General features: G+C 43.3%; 1 protein-coding gene across 3 annotated transcripts in view; it reads left to right on the top strand.

The window, feature by feature from the left end:
• Positions 1-20,548, top strand: part of LOC310696688 (putative G-protein coupled receptor 173) — a gene marked incomplete at its 5' end in the record, with an annotated part of 69,626 nt that overhangs the window by 23,556 nt on the left and 25,522 nt on the right. For 2 of the 3 annotated variants that reach the window (XM_083482499.1, XM_083482497.1), the window contains one exon: positions 2,387-2,463. Coding sequence is in view for 2 of the 3 variants with exons in the window: in XM_083482497.1 (XP_083338623.1) it covers positions 2,387-2,463 (77 nt within the window). Of the gene's footprint in view, positions 1-2,386; positions 2,464-11,544; positions 19,216-20,548 lie in introns of those variants that run through there. The other variant, XM_083482496.1, reaches the window with a different exon arrangement.

The raw sequence follows: 20,548 nt of genomic DNA, 5'->3' as shown, positions 1-20,548 counted from the left end.
AATGGCAACCCTGCGTCAATGTTCTCCATGAAGCATAGGATCATTTTGTAGTGTCTTGACATCATCATTTCAATTCATTGGCTGCCCCAGTAGGGGTGGGAAAACACATGATGTTATCACAAGAATTCATAATATCATAGAATTGTGGAGTTTGAAGGGACCTTGAGGGTCATCATGTCCAATCCTCTGCTATGCAGGAATCTCAGCTAAAACATCTATGACAGATGGCCATCCAATCTCTGCTTAAAAACCTCCAAGGAAGGAGAGTCCACTACCTCCTGAGTGAATCTGTTCCACTGCTGAACAGCTCTTACTTCATGTAGAGAAATTCATGCAGAGGTACTGCTGGAGATGTCTAAAGTCTCCTGTTCTGAGACTAAGATAGTTAGCAGTTTGAGCCTACTTAAAAAGCTCAGAGCTGAATTTGGGATCTTTGTGGTAGCCACTACTCTATGCTAATTCCCAAGGAATCAAATGCTTAATATACATGAGAGGTATTTATTGTATATCCAAGCAGACATATATGACATTAGCAGCTTTTTCTCTGAACTCCAAGTGATCCTTTAAATTTCTGGTTTGTGTATTGTGTCTCATTAAAGAGCAATTTTTAATCCTTCATTCACTGTTGGCTGTGGCCCTCAAACATCTTATTACTAGACTAGCCCTGTGGACGCTGATGGGACTCCTCCAAAGTGAGTGCCTGGAGGCTAGTAGCTATGATATAGTATCTGACTGGAGAACCTCTGGGAAACACTTAAGGTTTCCTATTTCTAGGCTCACATGTAGAGGGATCTTGTGTTATGCCATGCCCTTCATGGCAGCCACACCCCTGTGGCAGCCATTTTGTGAGCAGTGCCCATTGCATTTTCTCAACATTCAGAATGTGCCCATTGGTCCAAAAAGAACAGCAGTCCCTGATTTAAATATTTTAGTTAAATGTTTTATTTCATTTTTTTTATATGCATTTGTGTTCAAAGACCTTCTGGTACGGTACAGATTTTAAAAATCTACACCTTGAAACAAATAGAAATGAGATTCTAGTGCAGTCTGTTAATCAAGTTATTGCCCAGCCCATTAATTGCATCTGTGCAAGGCCCATTTAATCTATTTGAAGAATTTATAAGCCACTCATTATTTAAAAATATCATGGCAGTGTACAATAAATCATTAAATACAAAGTTCAGACAATAAGGATACATTCAAACCAGCATGAGTAATTTCCAACAATGCTGCCCTAAAAAAGCCAGGGTGAATAAAAATAACTTAAGGAGGTACTTAAAAGAACAAGTGGCTGGCACTGCCCTCGTTTCCAGGGGGAGCTTAGTCCAAAAGATCTGCCTCAGATCTAAACAAATTTTGGGGTGTATTGCACCCATAAGAGGGCCTCACTTGATGACCTATGGGGTCTGAGCAGGATGACATAGAATGATGCGAGGTGGTACAGCAGCAGCAGCACTTGGCGGATTATACCAAAGGCTCTGCTCTTGGGAAAGGCAAATTCTGTGAGAAGAAACACCAAATATTGGGACCTGCAAAGGGCAGGCCCTGCATTCTCTCAGGAGCTTGTAGACTGAATAATTGAAAATAGATCATAACATTGTAAGCTGTATAATCATTGCCAGGGTGATGGCTCAGCCCCTGCCCTCCAAGCTGCTCTTGCTCTTGCTTGTTTTCAGTTTTCATTTTAATAGAGCTGTTCTGCCCTAGAGCAGTTCTAAGAAAAAGAGCAGATAAAAAATTAAAAATCCACCCTTCCTTCTTTCATTTTGACTGATGGAAACAAAATCAGAGTAAGAGGTGTAGCAGTATATGGTACCTTGTGAAACATCACTACATACACATAAAAAGTCACCACCTGGTTGCACAATGCGCTTTAGCTGAGTAACATGCAGTTTTATATTGGATTTACTTCCCTTATCAGATTAGCCTGATATTCTAAATTTAATGAGGCAAAACAGGGGGCTGCCAGTTGGATGAGGAAGATATTACATGCATAATATACACACAAGTAGCTTCAAATCCATATTAAACTCCTGTGTGGATGAGCCCTAACATAGCTACGCCTCTGTAAATTGTGATACTTTTAAGTATGTCTTTGCAACCAAAAGGGCCAGAAACCTATGGGTTTTAAAAATATATAAATATAAAAGATGAAATTGTCAAGAAACTGAACTCTGTGCCCAGGAGCAAATTCTATGCTCTCAGAGGTGTAGAAGTACCCAGATTGTGCCCAGCAGTTCTGAGGCTGGGAGTTGCACATATTACTGAAAAATGTTGCCTTTCCTTTCCTTTCCTTTCCTTTCCTTTCCTTTCCTTTCCTTTCCTTTCCTTTCCTTTCCTTTCCTCTCCTCTCCTCTCCTCTCCTCTCCTCTCCTCTCCTCTGCAGAAAAGAAAACTGACAGAGGCTTGGCCAGTGAATCCCTAAACCTTCCTGTTCTGCAGCCCCCACTCTCAATGACACAGGTAAGGAGTCACAAATCACTCTGGAGAGCCAATGCTCAAGTGCAGGGGTGGGGAACCTGTGGCCCTCCAGATGTTGTTGCTGGACTTCAGTTCCCATTGGTCCCAGCCAGCATGGCTAAAGGACAGGGCTTGTTGATGGCTGCAGGTTCCAGCATTGTGCTGAGCCTTTGAGGAGGTTCCTGGGGAGCTTCCTTTCTGCTCCCTCCTCTTGATTAACGCTTGTGTCCAGTTATTCAGATTCACTTACAGTTTGCTCTGTCCAAACTTATCTGCCAAGATAAGAAACAAGCTCCATGACTTATTCATCACTGCAACAGTGTTGTGAGTTGAAACCAGTAAATGCAGTAATACAGTGGTACCTTGGTTTTGCCGAATGTAATCCGTTCTGGAAGACCGTTCGAGTTTTCGAAACGTTCGAAAACCAAAAACTCAAAATGGAAGCCTCAAAACGGAAATCTCAATACGGAAAACTCAGTACGAAGGCCACATTTCCGGTTCAACTTCCGAGGCGTGTTCAAAAACCGAAGCATTTACTTCCAGGTTTATGGCGTTTGAGTTCCAAAATGTTTGTCAACGGAGATGTTAAAAAACTTTGGTACCACTGTACTTAAATACTAAACTCAATACAGTGGTACCTTGGATTACATACGCTTCAGGTTACAGATGCTTCAGGTTACAGACTCCACTAACCCAGAAATAGTACCTCGGGTTAAGAACTTTGCTTCAGGATGAGAACAGAAATTGTGCTCCGGCGGCGCGGCGGCAGCACGAGGCCCCATTAGCTAAAGTGGTGCTTTAGGTTAAGAACAGTTTCAGGTTAAGAACGGACCTCCAGAACGAATTAAGTACTTAACCCGAGGTACCACTGTATATGCTTCTTTATAACCAATGTGGGGATCTGCAGTTGAGGCCGAAGGCAAATGAAAGTCCAATTTGGAAGAGTCCTCAGTGTGGTCCTGTCCTGGTGGAAACGGGCTGTTGGTAAGCAGGTTTGTAGCAGAAGTGCAGTTTGGCTAGCTCTTAAAATGTTCCTAAGAACCTGCTTCTCCAGATACAGTGCTTAGTTCTTAAAGAGCCCTATCACCTGCCTTGTAACAGTTACTGTTCCACTCATGCCATGTTGATGTTATCTTTGTATTTTGACAGTGCTCATTGGAATCCTCATTGGAATCCACACCTTCCTTTTCCATAATGTAATATTTTATTTATATGCCTATTTTTACCTCACATTTTATCTTATCTTATCTTTTGTTTGTTTGAAAGTTTCATATCCTACCTTTCAATCAAATGACCTACAAAACAGCTTATAACACATTAAAATTATACAAAAATTACCTAGCAGCTTTTTTTATCTGTGGCTGCTGATGGAGCCCATAGTGGCCTTAGCCTTGTTTCTGGAGTTCCAGGCCAACTTTTCCTACAAATTGGCACAGATTAATCACATGTATGACAGAAGGACAGAAGAGGGAAGACATGGGAGAAGGCTCTCTGGCCTATTCCAACTCATGCAAGTCTTGCTAAACCAGGGGTGGTGAGCTCATGAGCCAGATGTGGCCCATAAAGCTGTTTTTAGTGACCTGCTGGCCATCTGCCAAAACCATTGTGGGGGAAGTCCTCTTCTCCCTCTGGTGTAGTGCCATTACAACAGGAAAAAGCAAGGAGATCTAAGATTGGAGCTTTCCTCTGCTTGTTTTTCTACCTCATGTTGCTTGTCATCCGCACAGCAGTGCTGGGGTAGGAGGAAAAGTGGAAAATCAAGGTGAAGGAGAGCCCTTTTCCCCTGGAATCACACAGGCAATGCAGCAGCGGGGGGAAAACTGGCCCTGCCTGTGTGTCTGCCCACCAATCACCTTGGCATGCAGCCGGGGGGGGGGGCGCAATCTTCAGCCCTTGGGCTGAAAAGGGTTAGTTGCCCCTAACTAGCCCATTCCAGTGCTAACTAGCCCATTCTGAATAAGTTGGAGTTTGTACAGTAAGTTGTTAATGTTTCTGAAAACAATATAAATAAAATACAGCTCCCCAAAAGGTAACAGTGGCTGCTGCCAAGGCAAAAAGTGTAGGGACAACAGCAAAACAAAGTAAAGTCCCTAAACAAGTTGTGGGAATACTGTTGGATATTTCTATGCTACAAGAAATGGGATGTGAGCACTTAGGACTTTAAAAAAAAATACATTTGTATTAATTACATAAAAAGGACATATGATATATTTATATCTAGAATAATCAATTTTTCAGTATTTTGCCATATATCTAAAATATATTTAGTATTTGAAATATTAAACTTGTTGCTGGACATTTTCTTCAGGTTTAGCTCTATTCTGTCCAATAAAACAAGTCTAAGGTTACAGTTCTGCACACACGTACCTAAGAATAAATGCCACTGAATTCATCAGCACTTATGTCTGAGTAAACATGCATAAGACTGCATTGTAAGTTTTATTTTTTAAAAATTGGTAGTGTGTGCTTAGCTCAGGACACTTGAAGGACCTGCCTCATGACCTGTCAGATTGTCATCAGGGCCTCTGAGGGGAGAGGACCTTTTCATGGCTGCCAACAGGCTTAGATTCTCTTGCCTGAGAGATCCATCTGCATTCCTCCCTCTTGACCTTGCAGATGGTAAGGACTCTTGTATTTCAGAAGCCCTTTAATAATATGGCAGGTTAAACTGCCTGTTGTCTGTTGCCACTGGTATTTGTTATGTGCTCGCTGCTTCTGTTTTAGGTGGTTACACTGCTCTCTTGTGTTTTAGTATTGTAGAGAACTTTAAAAAAAAATCTAGGTGTTTTGATTTTATTAGGTGCCTTGGTATTTTGCAGAGAAGGGTGAGAGAAAAATGCTTTAAAATTATTGGTTTTCAGCCAGTGAGCCATGGCACCCTGGGGATCTCCAGGAGGGCATCCTTTCATTAACTTGCAACCCCTACCTTTTTCCTGCATTGTCTCTCTCTCTTTCTTTCTGAGGAACATTCAGGGGAGCTGGCAGCTTTAACTTCCAGCCCATTATCTTCCCAAAATAAAACAGTAGCAAAAAAAGTGGGGAAACACTTTTGCATTACTGTCTATCTTCTTAGTATCAAAGTATCAAACTTTATTTTGGTCACAAACCAGCATAAAATAAAGCATACAGATTTTTTATCTTCTTAAAATCTCTTCCCCCATCCAAAACCAAAAACCAAAACTCCTTCCAGCTTCAGTAACCAACAGTTCCTTAGCTTTACAGGGAAGGCTTGAGAAATGCAAGAAAATAGCTAAGTAGCTTGATGGTGTGTGTGTGCTCTATAAGGAGGGTTTTAAAAATAACCCTGGAAGTGCAGAGTGTTTTCTTTGTTTCTCTCTCCTTCTACCCCCAACATCCCTCCCCCCTTCTTCTCTACTTCTCCCTTCAGGCAACCCCCCCTCCGCCTTAACAGTCACCCAGCTTTATGGGGACAGGGAGGATTTTTATTTTTATGACTTCAAAAACGGGACAAATTGGGGGCCAAAGAGGACAGGGGACTCTGTGTCCCCAAAATGGGACTCTCCTGTAATTATAAGGGACAGGTGGCAATCCTACTTTAATGTGACCTCTGTGTTCCCCTTTAATAGAATTATTTTTTTAAAGAGAAAGGGTTCTCTCATTATCGAGATCACTATTTTTAATAGGTTTAATCATTTTTATTAAATATAGAAGGCACATACCTGTATGAACACACCCACCCCTGAAACATAAATGAAGAAGAGCACAGGGATACTCAAAACAATAACTGACAGCAGGGGTGGATAACCCCAATATGGGGGCCTGATGAGCCACTCAGAAGGACATGCCTTGTCCCCAAGATTCTGCCATTTTTGGTAGTGGTGGCAAAAAGAAATCAATCACAGCATTGGGGAGGCTCAGGATTATTAAACTGATGGGAATACAAATTGTCTTCTCTTGAGTAATCAGATCAGTGCTTTGAGCAGAGAGGGGCCTCTGTATATTGCCTGATATGCCTGGGGTGTGGGGTGGCCACACCCATGGCTGGCATGCAGTCCATGAGGAGGAGGAGAAAAGGTTAGCCACTCCTGATTTAAAGTTTGAGAGCTACAGCATATCCATCCCATAAACTGTCTTTTCTTAACTGCAGTATACTTAATAACTAGACTCCTTTGTTTGGTTCACAATGATTAGATGCAGTAGGAAACTGATTTAAAGAAGCCATGATGTCATCACCAAAGCTGTGCATGGACACACACATGTGGGCAACATGCTAAGCCATGGTTTAACATTCTGGGAATAAACCTTGGTGCACCTTGTGCTCCCACATGCCTTCCTCCCTCTCTTCCACCATTGCAGCCACAAGGGGGTGTGTAAAGGGAATTGGGGGTTGCTTGTGCGTAGAGGGTGCGGATGTTCTAGGCAACGTTCCCTGGCTAAACCTTTCCCTGGCTGGACAGCCCTTTCTCCGTGGCTGTGTCAGTCACTGGCAGAATCCGTCAGTGGGCGTTTCCTAAACTTCTTCCAACATAAAAACTCCTTGACACCAAGTCTCCGCCTAGACTCCCTGCGCGGAAGTCTTCTGCGCAGAGTGGGCGTGGCCAGCGGAGGTCCTCGACTCTCCCTGCTGGTCTCTGTGGAAGAGTCCTGGAGCCCTCTCTCCGAAGTCCTTCCCTGCTCCCCTTCCTCCCAGGTGTCACGCTGATTTCCTTCCCCAAGGGAAGTGTTCTCTCTCCCTCTGCTGGTCCCTTCTCCCGCATCGTCGGGGAGCCTTACCTCCACTCTTGGCTCCGATGGCAGTTTCCTGACAGGGTGTTTGGAAGCTTTTGCTTAAATTTCATAGCCATTTTCTCTCTTTTTCAAAATTTTATTTATGCATTTTCAAAATTTCAATACATACAACTTAGTTATCTTTAATTATCCCATATCCCCTGATTTCCCCACCCTTCCCTCCATGGCTTCCTATTTGTTTCTTGTTGAGCTGCATATTCTTTAATACCACCCTATTTAATTCTATACAATATTCTAATTGTTTTTAACTGCCGCTTATAGGTCTAGCCCTACATGGAAGTTTATTTGACTATTATATTTCTTTAAATATTCTCCAAAGTGTTTCTACTCCTCACTTATATGCGACTCATCTTGATTTCTTATCTTCCCTGTCATAATTGCTCACTCCACACATTCGATTAACTTATTTTGCCAGTCCTCTTTTGTAGGGATTCCTTTGTCCTTCCACTTTTGTGCATAGATTATTCTAGCTGCTGTAGCTGCGTAGAGAAAAAAACAAAGTTCCCTCTTAGGAATTTCACCATCTGCTATTCCCAGTAGGAAAATCTCTATTCTGGGGGGAAATGTCAGCCTTAACATCTTTTTAAATTCTACATAAATCATTTCCCAATATTCTTTAGCTTGATTACATGACCACCACATATGTATGAAAGTCCCCTGTATCTTTTGGCATTTCCAACATAGTTTTGATTATTTTTTATACATTATCACAAGTTTGATCAGAAACCCGTCCATAGCCATTTTCTCAACATGGTTGGTTCAGTTTTCTTTCCAGCAGCTTGCAAATGTTGTTCTTGTAGCGACCAGAAGATTTTCTTACACCTGTTTTACAGAGATTTATAACTGTCCAGTATGTTAAATAGCTCTGAATATCTATTTTTGTAGCACTCTCTTAATTCAAACCATCCACCAATTGGGATCCCTGTATTAATAAAAAATTCCAAACGTCCTCTTTCAATTTTACATTGCATATGTTTCTCATTTCTATACATGAACTCTTTCTCCCATCACCCTCTCAATGCCATGCAAAATGATTTTTGGACACATTTTTGCCTCAGCCTTGAAATTTTTTCAGGGAATGAAGTTTCTATAAATGTTGTATCTTCTTTTTTGAGAATTCAATAAATGCTGCATTTGGAGATATTGATAAAAGGAGATAAACTTAAATGTCATATTTATTATTAAAGTACTATGGTTTTAAACATACCACCATGTACAATTCATTCAAACAATTTATACCTCACTCTTTAGAACTTTTTCTGACAATTTTAGAACCAAAATTCCTCAAAAAGAAAAATAATATTCTTCCTAAATTTTAGAAATAGTGATTTGGTAAATCAAATACAATGGACTAGGGCAGCCTTTCTCAACCTGTGGGTTCCCAGATGTTGTTGAACTACAACTCCCATCACCCCTAGCTAGCAAGGCCAGAGCTCAGGGATGATGGGAGTTGTAGTCCAACAACATCTGGGGACCCACAGGTTGAGAACCGCTGGACTAGGGGAAGCAAGGGACTTAACTGCAGCAAATCACAAGGCAAGGCAACACTCTTCCTGCTTTGAATGGGAAACCCAGCCTGTCCCACACTTTCTCTGGAACAGTCCGGTTGGTGGGGCCAATGACTTCTCATCCTCCTGGGATTTCTGCTCTTGCCTTCCCCACATTCTCCTCCACTTTTCTTTTTTGTGTGGCAAATATTGTTTAATAACACTTGTACTAGCACTCAAAGTGCTGAGGGTGGTACGCACCTGGACTTGTCTCACTCTATACCTCCAAACAGTCCTTCACTTGAGTGGCTGGCTCCACGTGTGGGAAACCATCCCTGGCCCATGCTGGCTGGGGATCATTCGAGTTCTAGTTCAGCAACATCTGGAGGCCCACAACTTGTCTAGTTCAATGGATATGCTCCATCCACTACACACTTCAAGTATATTTAACTGAGAGCCAATAAATTGAAACTCAATCCAGATAAGACAAAGGCAGTGTGAGTAAGAGGTTCTCTAGGTTGGATGGATGGGAGATCCCCTGCTCTGGACGGGGTTCTACTCCCTCTGAAAGAGCAGGTACATAGCTTGGGGGTTCTGCTGGATCCTTTGCTGTCACTTGAGGCTCAGGTAGTCTCAGTGGTGCAGAGTGCCTTCCATCAGCTTCAGCTGGTGGCCTAGCTACGCCCCTATCTGGACAGGGATGACTTAAACTCTGTTGCCTGCTTTGTTAACCTCTAGGTTAGATTACTGCAATGCATTATATGCAGGGCTGCCTCTGAAGATTGTATATCTTTAGGTACCAGGCGAAAATGTTCCTCTTCAACCAAGCCTTTGACTGATTAATATTCTGCAGCCTTTTAAATGTTTTGGTGTTTTTTTTGAGGGGGGGTGTGGAGCTATTGGTATGTTGTTTTCGTTTTAACTGTTTATTTGTGTTTTTAACTTGTATTTTTATCTTGTGAATGCCCTGAGATCGTTTCCTGAAGGGCTGTATATTAACTAAATAAATAAAATACTTCTGGATCCATTGCTGTTGCTTGAGGCCCAGGTGGCCTCAGTGGAACGGAGTGCTTTCCATCCGCTTCAAATGGTGGCCCTGCTGTGCCCCTTTCTGGACAGGGACAGCCTAACTACTGTTGTCTATGCTCCGGTAGTTTAGATTCCTACAACATGTTATAGTTTCTGGGCCCAATTCAAAGTGCTGGTTTTCCAGCAGCTCTGGATCACAGTACAGTGGAACCTCGGGTTAAGAACTTAATTCATTCTGGAGGTCTGTTCTTAACCTGAAACTGTACTTAATCTGAAGCACCACTTTAGCTAATGGGGCCTCCTGCTGCTGCCGCGCCACCGCTGCCCAATTTCTGTTCTCATCCTGAAGCAAAGTTCTTAACCCAAGGTACTATTTCTGGGCTAGCGGAGTCTGTAACCTGAAGCGTCTGTAACCTGAAGCGTATGTAACCCGAGGTACCACTGTACCTCAAGGACTGCCTCTCCCCATCAACAGAGGCCCTTTTTTGTGTGCCCCCTCCATGTGAGGTCTGGAGGGTGGCAACACAAGAATGGGCCTTTTCTGTGGTGGCTTCTTGTTTGCAGAATGCTTTCTCCAGGAAGGCTCATCTAGCGCTTTCACTACATATCTTTAGGAGCCAGGCAAAAACATTTTTCTGTAACCAGTATTTTGGCTGATTAAACATTCTATGGTCTTTTAAATTTGATTGTGAGAGAGGGTTTATTGGTTTGTTTATGCTTTTGTTGTATTTTGCTTTCCAATTTTGTATTTTTATGTTGTGAACCACACTGTGATCTTTGGATGAATGGCAGTATACAGATTTTAAAAACAACAACAGCTACAACAACAACATAATTACTGCCACTCTAGGTTCCTTCTGGAAGAAGGTTAGGATGTAAATTTAATTAATAAATAAATGCAATAATAACTCAAAAGGGGCTTTTTTACAATCAAGCAGTGTATATATTTTATGAAATTGATAATACATACCGTAAATGATAATTTAGTAACAAATTAATTAATTAGAAAAATAGCCTCCTTAAAAAACAACTTGCCCATTTGCATTAGATACAAACTGGAAGGAAAATGTGGCCAAGTCCCAAGTGCTGGCAAAGTCCAGGCTCCCCAGTTGGAGAAGCAGCAGGAGCCCAGAACAGAGGGAGCAGCAAGTCGGCCGCGGAAGGTGTAAGGGGGTGGCCTGGTAGCTTGCCTCAGTGATGAGCTGCGCATGTGAGAGAATGTGGGGAGTGACATGAGGTGACTCTGCAACTCACCTGAGCCCAGGACCAGGAGGATTCTGGTCTGGTGCAAGTGTCCCTCTGAGTCAGCAGCTGTGGTGGCAGAAGTAGCGCCTGACCCACAGGGCTCCTGGCAGACATTTTGCCCTTACTTTCTTTTAGGTGTAAACTGTATCATTAGACTAAAATGCCATGAAGATTTTTCCCAATCTTATGCCTATGTTCATGAAACATTTTGCCAAGCAAAGGTACTCGTGGAGTCCCTAGCCCTAGAACGGTTTGAGATTTGATTAATACAGTATCTGTTGGAACAATTGGTCTGGAATTGAAAATGGAGGGTAGACAAGGTGGCTATTTTTCATTTTCTGGTCTGCAACTGCTTGCATAAAGTGTTCTACGCTGCAAAGTGTAATACACTGGTGGCATTTCTTAACATTTAGTATGAGCAAAAAAGAGACGTCCCTTGCAATCATAATGATGACCCTTGAGGTTAGCAAGGTTTCCCAATAGCTCCACAAATGGTTGTGTTTATTGCTTTGAATATAAAATCACATTCTGCCATTTTCTCTATGTATCTTTTCTTCTTCCTCACTTTGCCTAGATTCCAGAACTCACAATCACCACCAACTCCCCAGAAAAGAAGGAACCTTCTAAAGACAGTCTTGTGGATTTCACCGATTCCCCACAGGCACTTGCTTTCAGGGTCCATCCCTCATCTCATGAGGAGCTGAAAGTGCCCTGGGGCTTGGTACTGGGAACCGAAACCCTTCCCTTAGGACAGTGGGATGTGCCTGAGTTCAGCAAGTGTGACCTCACTACAGAGGGCTCTTTCATGGAGGAATGCATGGAGGAGCAATTGAGAAGGTACCAAGAGTTGCCCTACCGCTTGGAGGAAGATGCCATAGACCGGGAGCTGGAGCAGCTTTATCTGTCCCACTTGAGCCGGCTCCGAGCAGAGGAGCTTGGAGGAAGAGAGGAGTGGGCTGAGGAAGGTTCAGGCAATCCTAGCAGCCCTGCACCATCTCTTATTGCCTTGCGGCAGAGTGTCTTGACTGACCGTGACCTGATAGTCAACTGGACAGGCCCCGAGAGAGCACTGAACAGCTCCCTGGCAGAGGAGATCATGCTGCACTATGCCAAGCAGCGTGATGATGACTCCAGGGACAGTGAGGAGGAAGGATGCACGCCAGGGTATGCAACAATGGCACCATCTGAGTTGGTAGGACCAGGTCGTGATAGTCCACCTGTCCTACTAGAAGGCTGCTTTCTAAACCACCTGGAAGAGGGAAATGTCCAACGTGGCTTATCTAAGGACTCTGACTCTCCTGTCAGCTTGAGAGTGGTGTCACCCAACAACTCACGACCTGCCACTCAGGAGGCCATGTTGATGCCTCTGGTAGTCCCAGCCCGGACATTAGTGCCCCTTCCACAGCGGCCCACAGATCTGCTGTCCAGCCCTATTGGTGCCCATGGACAGAAAAAGAGCCAGGGCTTCTTGATAGGGCAAGGCAGCCTTTGGTTGGGTGAAGGGCTTAATGTCCACAAGCCTCCTGAAGCCAATCCTGGTTCTCATAGTGAACTTGAAAAGATCTTGACACGGTCCCTGCGGTTTCTCAGCCTCTTTGTCTTCCTGCCTGTGGTCTTCAGCAGCTGCATGCCCCTTGTAGCCATTATGCTTTACCTCCTCCTGGACTGGTTCTCATAGTTTGGCATCTCTCTCTATGAGGTGTTGGAAGGCCCATAAGAGGACTGTCTGCAGCTTGGCTCCATTCCTGTTTTCTTCTGAACAACAATGGTTTGACTGAGAGAAAGAGAGGGCAAGTCAAGTCCTCCTGAGAAATCATGGCATGTCTTAGTTGCGGCTGCTTATAATTTTCCAAAGTTTAGTGCACCTTTCTTTCTTTTTGTTTTGTGAAATCATTTGAGGATGATTTTTAAATGCGTTATTTACAACCACCCATGAGAAAATTCCGAGGGCTAGCTCTAAAAGATGGCATGGTTGGGCACTCCATGAGTAGCAAAGAGCCTCCCATCTCCACAACATATTGTTTTCCCTTGGCATGAAACTCCCAAGAAGGGCAAAAGTAATGTGAGAAAATTATTGGGTTGCCCACCCCTGCCACTTGAAAGATAAAGGGACCAACTAAGGCTACCTTGCCCAAAGGCCTGTCAAATGCTAGATCCATTACTGTGTGGTAATGTTTCTAATTTTTGTCAGATATGAATTTGCAGGAGGCATCTATTTGCAGGAGGAAAGCATTGCATTTTTCTTCCCTGGAAATAAATTTCCTTGTTGGGGTTCGCAGACTTTAATCTGAATTTTTAAGCCTTTTCCTTTATGGTGTTTGGCTTTCAAAGACTGAAATACTAAGCATACATACCTGGCAGGAGTAAGTCCCGTTATTTAACAGGAGAAAGTATACAATTGCACTTTTATACTTAAGAGATGCACTATGAACAGGTTTCAACTTGTTCCTTGTTTTGTTGGGGGGGGACTTATTGAAAAGACATAAAACTAGACTCTTTGGAAAAAGGAACAAGCATTCACATTTTTAAAGTCTAATTTAAATTTACCCATGTCAGATTTTTTTTTAAAGGGCCTTTTCTTATTAAAATCATTTTTAAATTGAATTCAGTGTATGCTTCCTCTGAGCGTAATACTGCAGAGTATGGCAACTAGATTTCTGGGCAGGCTAAATCTTGGAGGAATCATTGGTTAAGTACCATTCAGAGTCCTTTTAGTAGAAAAGATTAATAATAATAATAATAATAATAATAATAATAATAATAATAATTTGTCCCTTTAAGCCTTGCCCTTGGCCACCCATATGTGAGAAAAGAAAATGGTGAATGGAGCAGAAATAAGCTAGCTGCCTCAGTTTCTAGAATGCTTTTTTCAAGGGCTAAAAATAAAACAAACATACAATATATGAAGAAAATATTTGAGTTGAAGTTACTCCACTCCTTCTTAATCCTGAACCATAGAGGAAGTTTTTATGGCTCTTCCAGAAAGTATATATGCTTGGACTTTTGACAGATTATGGCACCCAGTATAGCAATTTTATTACTTCAGTTTAAAAATAACAAGAAAATGTCCAAACTTGCCCTCAAAAAAACCCTAGAATATTTGTATTCTTGGGAGGGAGGAAAATTGTAAATATTATTTTCCAAAATACCTTAGCATAGTCCAGCAGGACACTCTCCTGTGCAAATGCCAGTGAAATTTCAAAAAGCTTTTGTATTCTTCTTTTTCATTTCACTGAAGTTTCTGCAGGTGAACCTGGATTGAGCCCTTAGTTGCCATAAACTGGCATTCCTTGTTTCAAAAAGGCAAACATCAAGATGCTTTCCATTCCAAACAAGATGGTAACCTTTTCGGTGTTCTGTCCACCAAACCCCGGCAGAATTCAGCCGCTGCCATTCCAGATGGCTAGTCTAAAATGTGGTGCAGACACATTTCCTTCATGCCACAAGCCCCAGCCACACCCGTTCCTTAATGAGATCCTCCAGACTGCTGATTTAATCTCTGCTTTAAGGACTCCTTTCTGCTCATGGATCTACCCGTGCTTCTCTGCCACCAGCAGGGTCCAGTATAGAGGACTACAGGAAAGCTGCCCTAAACAAATGGCCCCCTATTTATTTTTGTACCTGGTGGGAAATCCTGACCTTTTCTACCATAGAACTAACCCTAAGATAGAGAGTTTATTTATTAACCACTAGCAGTGCAAGTCCAGAGTGCTGGGGGTTGAAGATGAAAATAATTTATTATTCTATATCAGTGTATGTGTCTGCAGCAAAACAGTAGATTGAGAACACTGTCTTCATGTGCAATAGGCTAAACTGGCATTGAACCTGCCATGAAAAGACAAGCCACTTTCATGCTGCTAAACATGCTTCATTACTTCCTCTTGAATGTTGTACTCTCAACAGCTGCTGTGATATAGTTTGTGAGGCCTTGTGGAGGAAGAGGGAGGTCTTTGTGTGGGTTCTGAGGCCACTTCCCTCTGCTGATCCAAACTTGGCCATGCTTTCTCATCCAATGGCAAATATTCTCATGTAGGGAATGTAGGTATTTTTGGAAGGTGGAAGGTGGAATGTTGCTTGTGCTTCGTGAATGGAGATTGGAGTCCAGTCTTGATTTTACAGTCATCAGTGGAAAAATCTGTATTCACCAAACAGAAGCTAAGTTCAGAATGTAACTAATAGCTACAGCGCTGTGTGTGTGTGTGTGTGTGTGTGTGTGCGCGCATATATATCTTTGTTGAATTGTCCCATGGTTATGGTTTTTGTCCTTCCCAGGGGCGTAGGAAGGGGAGGCGGTGGGGGACGGTCCGCCCCAGGTGCCCTCACTGAGGGGGGTGACACTTGGCGCGCCACCCGCCTGCCCACGAGTCCCAAGCCTACCCCAAGCTGTTGGGGTGAGGCGGGGAGCTGCGCTGCTTTGCCAGCAGCATTCCCCCCTTCCCCCTTCATTTTGACAGCTTGGGGGAGGCTTGGGAGTTGCAGGCGGACGGCGGGCCAAATGTCCGCCATGGGCAGCTCGCTCTGCCCCCACAAGCGGTTTGCTCCGTCCCCAGCTGCAGGGCACACGCGCTGCTCTGGGCACCCAAGCAGCTATCCTGCGCCTGGGAGGGCACCCTCCGCGCCACGCCCCCCTCAGGAGCACACCCGCCCTGGGCAGCGCGGGCATATGCTCCACCGCTAGTCCTTCCAACACTGGTTTCTCTTCTGCCTTAGCCAATCTGTCTGCTTCCCCTAATGGAGACCTACAATATGTCTGAAGACACCAGTTCCACCTCACAACAGTATTTGAAGTCTTTTGAGCCACCCACCTGGCTGTAATGCATGTGTCACTTCCATTCCACACATCTGCAGAAGCATTAGGTAAAGCCAGAGGCATTCTTGCAATGAGGCAAGGTGAGGTGGCTGCTTCAGGTGGCAGATTTTTGGGCAGTGTTGAGGGTTGCACAGTGGGAGGCAGACAGATTTGAGCTTATAGGTAGAACTCCACACAAGGGTATCACTTCAGGAGAACTTCCCTGTGGAATGTGTCCCATGTTAATTTATAGTGAGGGAGGAAGTACCTTTGAATTTTTCTGTATTAGACACCAAAATGTCTTGCAGCTGTCTAGGTGAAAACTAAGGCTTAGTTCTCGTGTCACAGTGCAAAGCATCCTAGGCTGCCTTGCTTTTTTAAAACCATTTTTAGGCCAGGTTCTTACTCAGAACTGCATCTGGGTTGTTCCATTTTAGACTTCAGTTACATGCAGGACTTACATGATTTAATGCCCCTCTGTCTAAAACTGCACATAGGAAACTGGCACATAATAACATTTTTCCTCACATGCCAGTCTCCTTGTGCAGAGATTTTTTAAAATTTTGTTTGAAGAAAAGCTTGGTTATAAATGTTCTCACTTGCAGCCTGGTGTAGGTGCAGCTCAGGTGCTGGTTCACTACCTCAGTAAGAACCTGGGTCTGAGTGTGTTAACACCAGCAAAAAAGTGTGGAATCAGCATTCATACATGGAACTGCTGCCTCACTTCGCTTCTGCCAGTTCCCATGTGCTGCCTATAACCCCTCACCAACTAAGTAGTCACTTTCCAAGAGTCAGTGGTTTCTGCTCTCTGAACGGCATTAATAATAATCAACCCAGCAGGAACTGATAACCTTTACCATGCATATCAAGAATGTCCTGGAAAGTGTGCATATTAAAACAGGTTAACTTGTTATTAATAGGCACCCTTGTGCCTTGTCTGTAATGTGTGAACTAGCTGTAACTGGCATTGGCCTCTTCTGGATCCTGAAATGTACAGGTTAGAAACAACAAGCACAGAAAAGCAAGCCTCAAATTATTGAGGGAGGCAGTTCCTTCTGTGTGTGTGTTCAAGGGTTAGGGTTTCATTTCATTTCATCCTCAGAACAACCCTCTGAAGGTAGAGGCCAGTACTTGCCCAAGGCCATCCAGTGAGTAGGGGTTAATTTGGGCTTCTCAAGTGGAAATCCAACAATCATAGATTCTTAAGATTTGGAAACGACCCCAAGGGTCATCTAGTTCAGCCCCTGCAATGCAGGAATCTCAACAAAAGCACCCATGGCAGATGGCCATCCAGCCTCTGCTTACCCTCCAAGGAAGGAGAGTCCACCACCTCTTGTGGGAGGCTGTTCTACTGCCAAACAGCTCTTACTGTCATAAAGTTCTTTCCAAATGTTAATCACAATCTCCTTTCTTGTAACTTGAAGCCATTGCCTCGAGTCCTACCCACAAAAGCACAAGAAAACAAGCATGCTCTCTCTTCCATGTGACAGCCCTTAAGATATTGGGAAATGGCTATCATATCTCCTCTCAGTTTCCGCTTGCCCAGCCTAAACATACCCAACTCCCTCAACCATTCCTCATAAGGCTTTGTTTCCAGACCGCACGTTCCAGTTTGTCAACATCGTTCTTAAATTATGGTGCCCAGAATTGGACACAGTATTCCAGGTGTGGTCTGACCAAGGCAGGATAGAGTGGTACTATTACTTCCCTTGATTTGGACACTAGACTTCTGTTGATGCAGCCTAGAATAGCATTAGCTTTTTTTGCTGCTGCATCACACTGTTGCCTCATGTTAAGCTTGTGGTGCAGTAAGACCTCTAAATCCTTTTTGCATGCACTGCTAGTAAGTCCATCCTATATTTGTGCATCTGGTTCTTCCTGCCTAAGTGCAGAACCTTACATTTGTCCCTAATGAAATTCATTTTGTTAGCTTGCGCCCAGTTCTCCAGTCTGTTAAGGTCATTTTGAATTCTGATTCTGCCTTCTGCGGCACTAGCTACCCCTCCCAGTTTGGTGTTATCTGCAAATTTGAATTTGCAGATTTCAGTTCCTTATCCAAGTCATTTATAAGGACGTTGAACAACAACCAGCTCAGGACAGAACCCTATGGCACCCCACTTGTCACTTTTTTCCAGGATGACAACCGCATTACTGTTGCTTTGGCTCCCTTTGCTAGAAGAATGTTTTCTCATCCAACTAGGGAGCATAATGTGGTGACATAGAGATGGACAAAGGTACACACATACAACATGTTTCTGAAGGCACATGAAACTACCACCTTCTTGAAGCTAAGCGGGTCTTAGGTCTGGTCAGTGGCTGGATGAGTGACCACCTGGGAATTACATCTATGCCCTTTTGGCTTCCATGGTGGAAGAAAGGTGGAGTATAAATGTAAGAAGATAATCAATCCATATCGGATGAGCTAGGAAGAACTGATAATATTTGTTGTCCCCTGTCAGTAGGATTGCAGGGAAGTGTGTCAGGGCCTGGATGTTGTGCTTATTTTGAGATGGGGCTCACACGAAGCATTGTGAGAGCTGCTAGTGTGGTGGATGATAGTGTAAATTGGGAAGTCCAAATCTCACCTCAGCTACTATAATTAGTTATTAAATTCATATACCACCCTTCATCCATTGATCCCAGGGTGGTTCACAATATAAAAATATAAGATAAAAACACAAAATACATAATAAAACAAAACACAGACACACAAACACATTACTGAGATTATATACATGAAGTTCTTTGAGCATGCAGAAAAAGCAGTATTTTAAAACTATGGTCCCAATCTATTTAAAACTAGTTGCCCTTATTAAAATTCAACCACAACTAACTTGACCCATTTATTTTCATGGGGCTTGCAAGTAACTAGTGAATTTAATCATGGTCTAAGTATTAAGAGCTAGAGCAATTGCGTATGCTGGGAAGACTAGTCCAAATCTCATTTTAGCTGTAAATTTGCTAGATGGCCTTAGGCAAGTCATAACCTCTCAACCTTAGCCCTCTATCTGGTATATGGGGATAATAATTTGACCCTGCAAGAAATGAACTCTTGTGCATGGGTCCTTGAGCCTGAGCTAGCAGAAGACTCAAGAGAAGTGGCAATGGTATTGCCTCGAAACAGTGTTGCATAGTGACACACATTAATTGATAAAACCCCAGCATTCTTCCCTCAACTTTCCATCCCAGAGCCTTATTTCTTTCAAGTATTTCCTCAGCCACAAACTTCTGCTGTGGGAGCAGATCTCTGTAGAGAACAAGAACATGGAGGGTGGTTGGGTGTCGTTTCTTCTGTTGAGTACCTGTTGCCCTTTGTCACTAGCTATGGAGCAAAGGAAAGCATGGACCATGTTTTTTCAGGGGTGTGTGTGTGTGTGTGTGTGTGTGTGTGTACTGTATGTACATCAACTGAGCTGTGCCTGAATTGAAAGCACTAATAAAAACATCCTGACCACAGCATGTGTCCCTGGCAATTTTTTGGGTTGGTATGGGTGTTTGCTGAACTGCCATCCGTACTGTGACCTTATGCAAGCTTCAGTGTCAACTTAAAGGCATACATTCTTCTTCAGGTAGAGGAGAAATGCTCCAGATTTGTAGCTGCTGCCTCCCTCACTGCCCTGTTTCCTTGCATCAGTGACCCAATTAGCAAGTTGGAGAAAGTATTATCTTCAAGAATGATAATAGATTTGCATTGAATTTATGCCGTTTAACCAACATGAGTCTCTCTTGAGACTTTTTTTGTTGCTAAAGATTCCCAGCCTCCCTCACAGGGCTAGAGTTCACTGGAGAAGACTGCCCTGTCAAGGTTTGAGAGTCTAGCATAGACATAAAGGAACATGTCTCCTGAAGTCAATGATGTTCTATCAGCCCAGTCATCTGTGCCTGAAAGTACCACGATGCTGTTTTAAATTGTACCTCTTATTGTCACCAAAATTGGGAGGACAAAGCCATTCTATCAACAGGGGGAGGGAACCTCACTGATATCAAAAAGCCATGACAATCTATTGCCTGAGAGATTTCCATGCACATCCGTAAGAACATAAGAAGATCCCTGCTGGGTCAGACCAAAAGCGGCCTATATACAGTAGCTTAGAAACCTGTTTCCCACAGTGGGCAGTCAGTGAGAAACCCACAAGCAGGACATCAGGGCAACCTGTGTTCACCAGCAAGTGACATTCACAAGTGTTCTGCCTCATACTGGTGGTAGCGCATAGCCACCAATAGCTTTATCCTCCATGGTATAATCCTGCTTTAAAGCCACCCATGTTGGCAGCCATCACTGCTACATCTTGTGGTATAAAAGTTCAGCACTTTGGAAGTTATTTTGAGCACCAGGAGTCAGTTACAGAATAAGTGAAACAGTGTGGACAAGAGTGCCTCTGAGCATGTGTGGGGTGCTTTTATCAGTTTTATATGATGTAGAACTTGAACTTCCAAGTCAGTCCCTGTGGCTTTCAAATAGCATTATGTTTTGGCACCTGTCATTTCACTCTGAAAGAGGCTTCATCCACTCCAACAGAGACTAAAGAAGAAATCTTAAAACTAGCATTTTAGTGAGATTTTTTGCTTGATCTGTTTTCAAGAAAAAGCTGCAAGTATAGGAGAATTTTAGGGTGAGAGAATATACAGCTGTATAATCAGAGTGGAGGTCCTTCAATTTTATTGTACAGAAGACACCTGTTCTGGTCTCCTGGTTCTTTGCAGCCCAGCATATTTTCTTACTTTGCAATAGGCCATTAGCAAACATCAGCTCTTTAGACCAAATCCTGCTCCCTGGCTGATGCCACCT

The sequence above is a fragment of the Podarcis liolepis genome (genome assembly GCF_965112155.1).
Source record: "Podarcis liolepis genome assembly, chromosome: 17".
Lineage (NCBI taxonomy): Eukaryota > Metazoa > Chordata > Lepidosauria > Squamata > Lacertidae > Podarcis > Podarcis liolepis.
The sequence above is the reverse complement of the archived record's forward strand: the minus strand, read 5'-3'. Positions and strand labels throughout refer to the sequence as shown.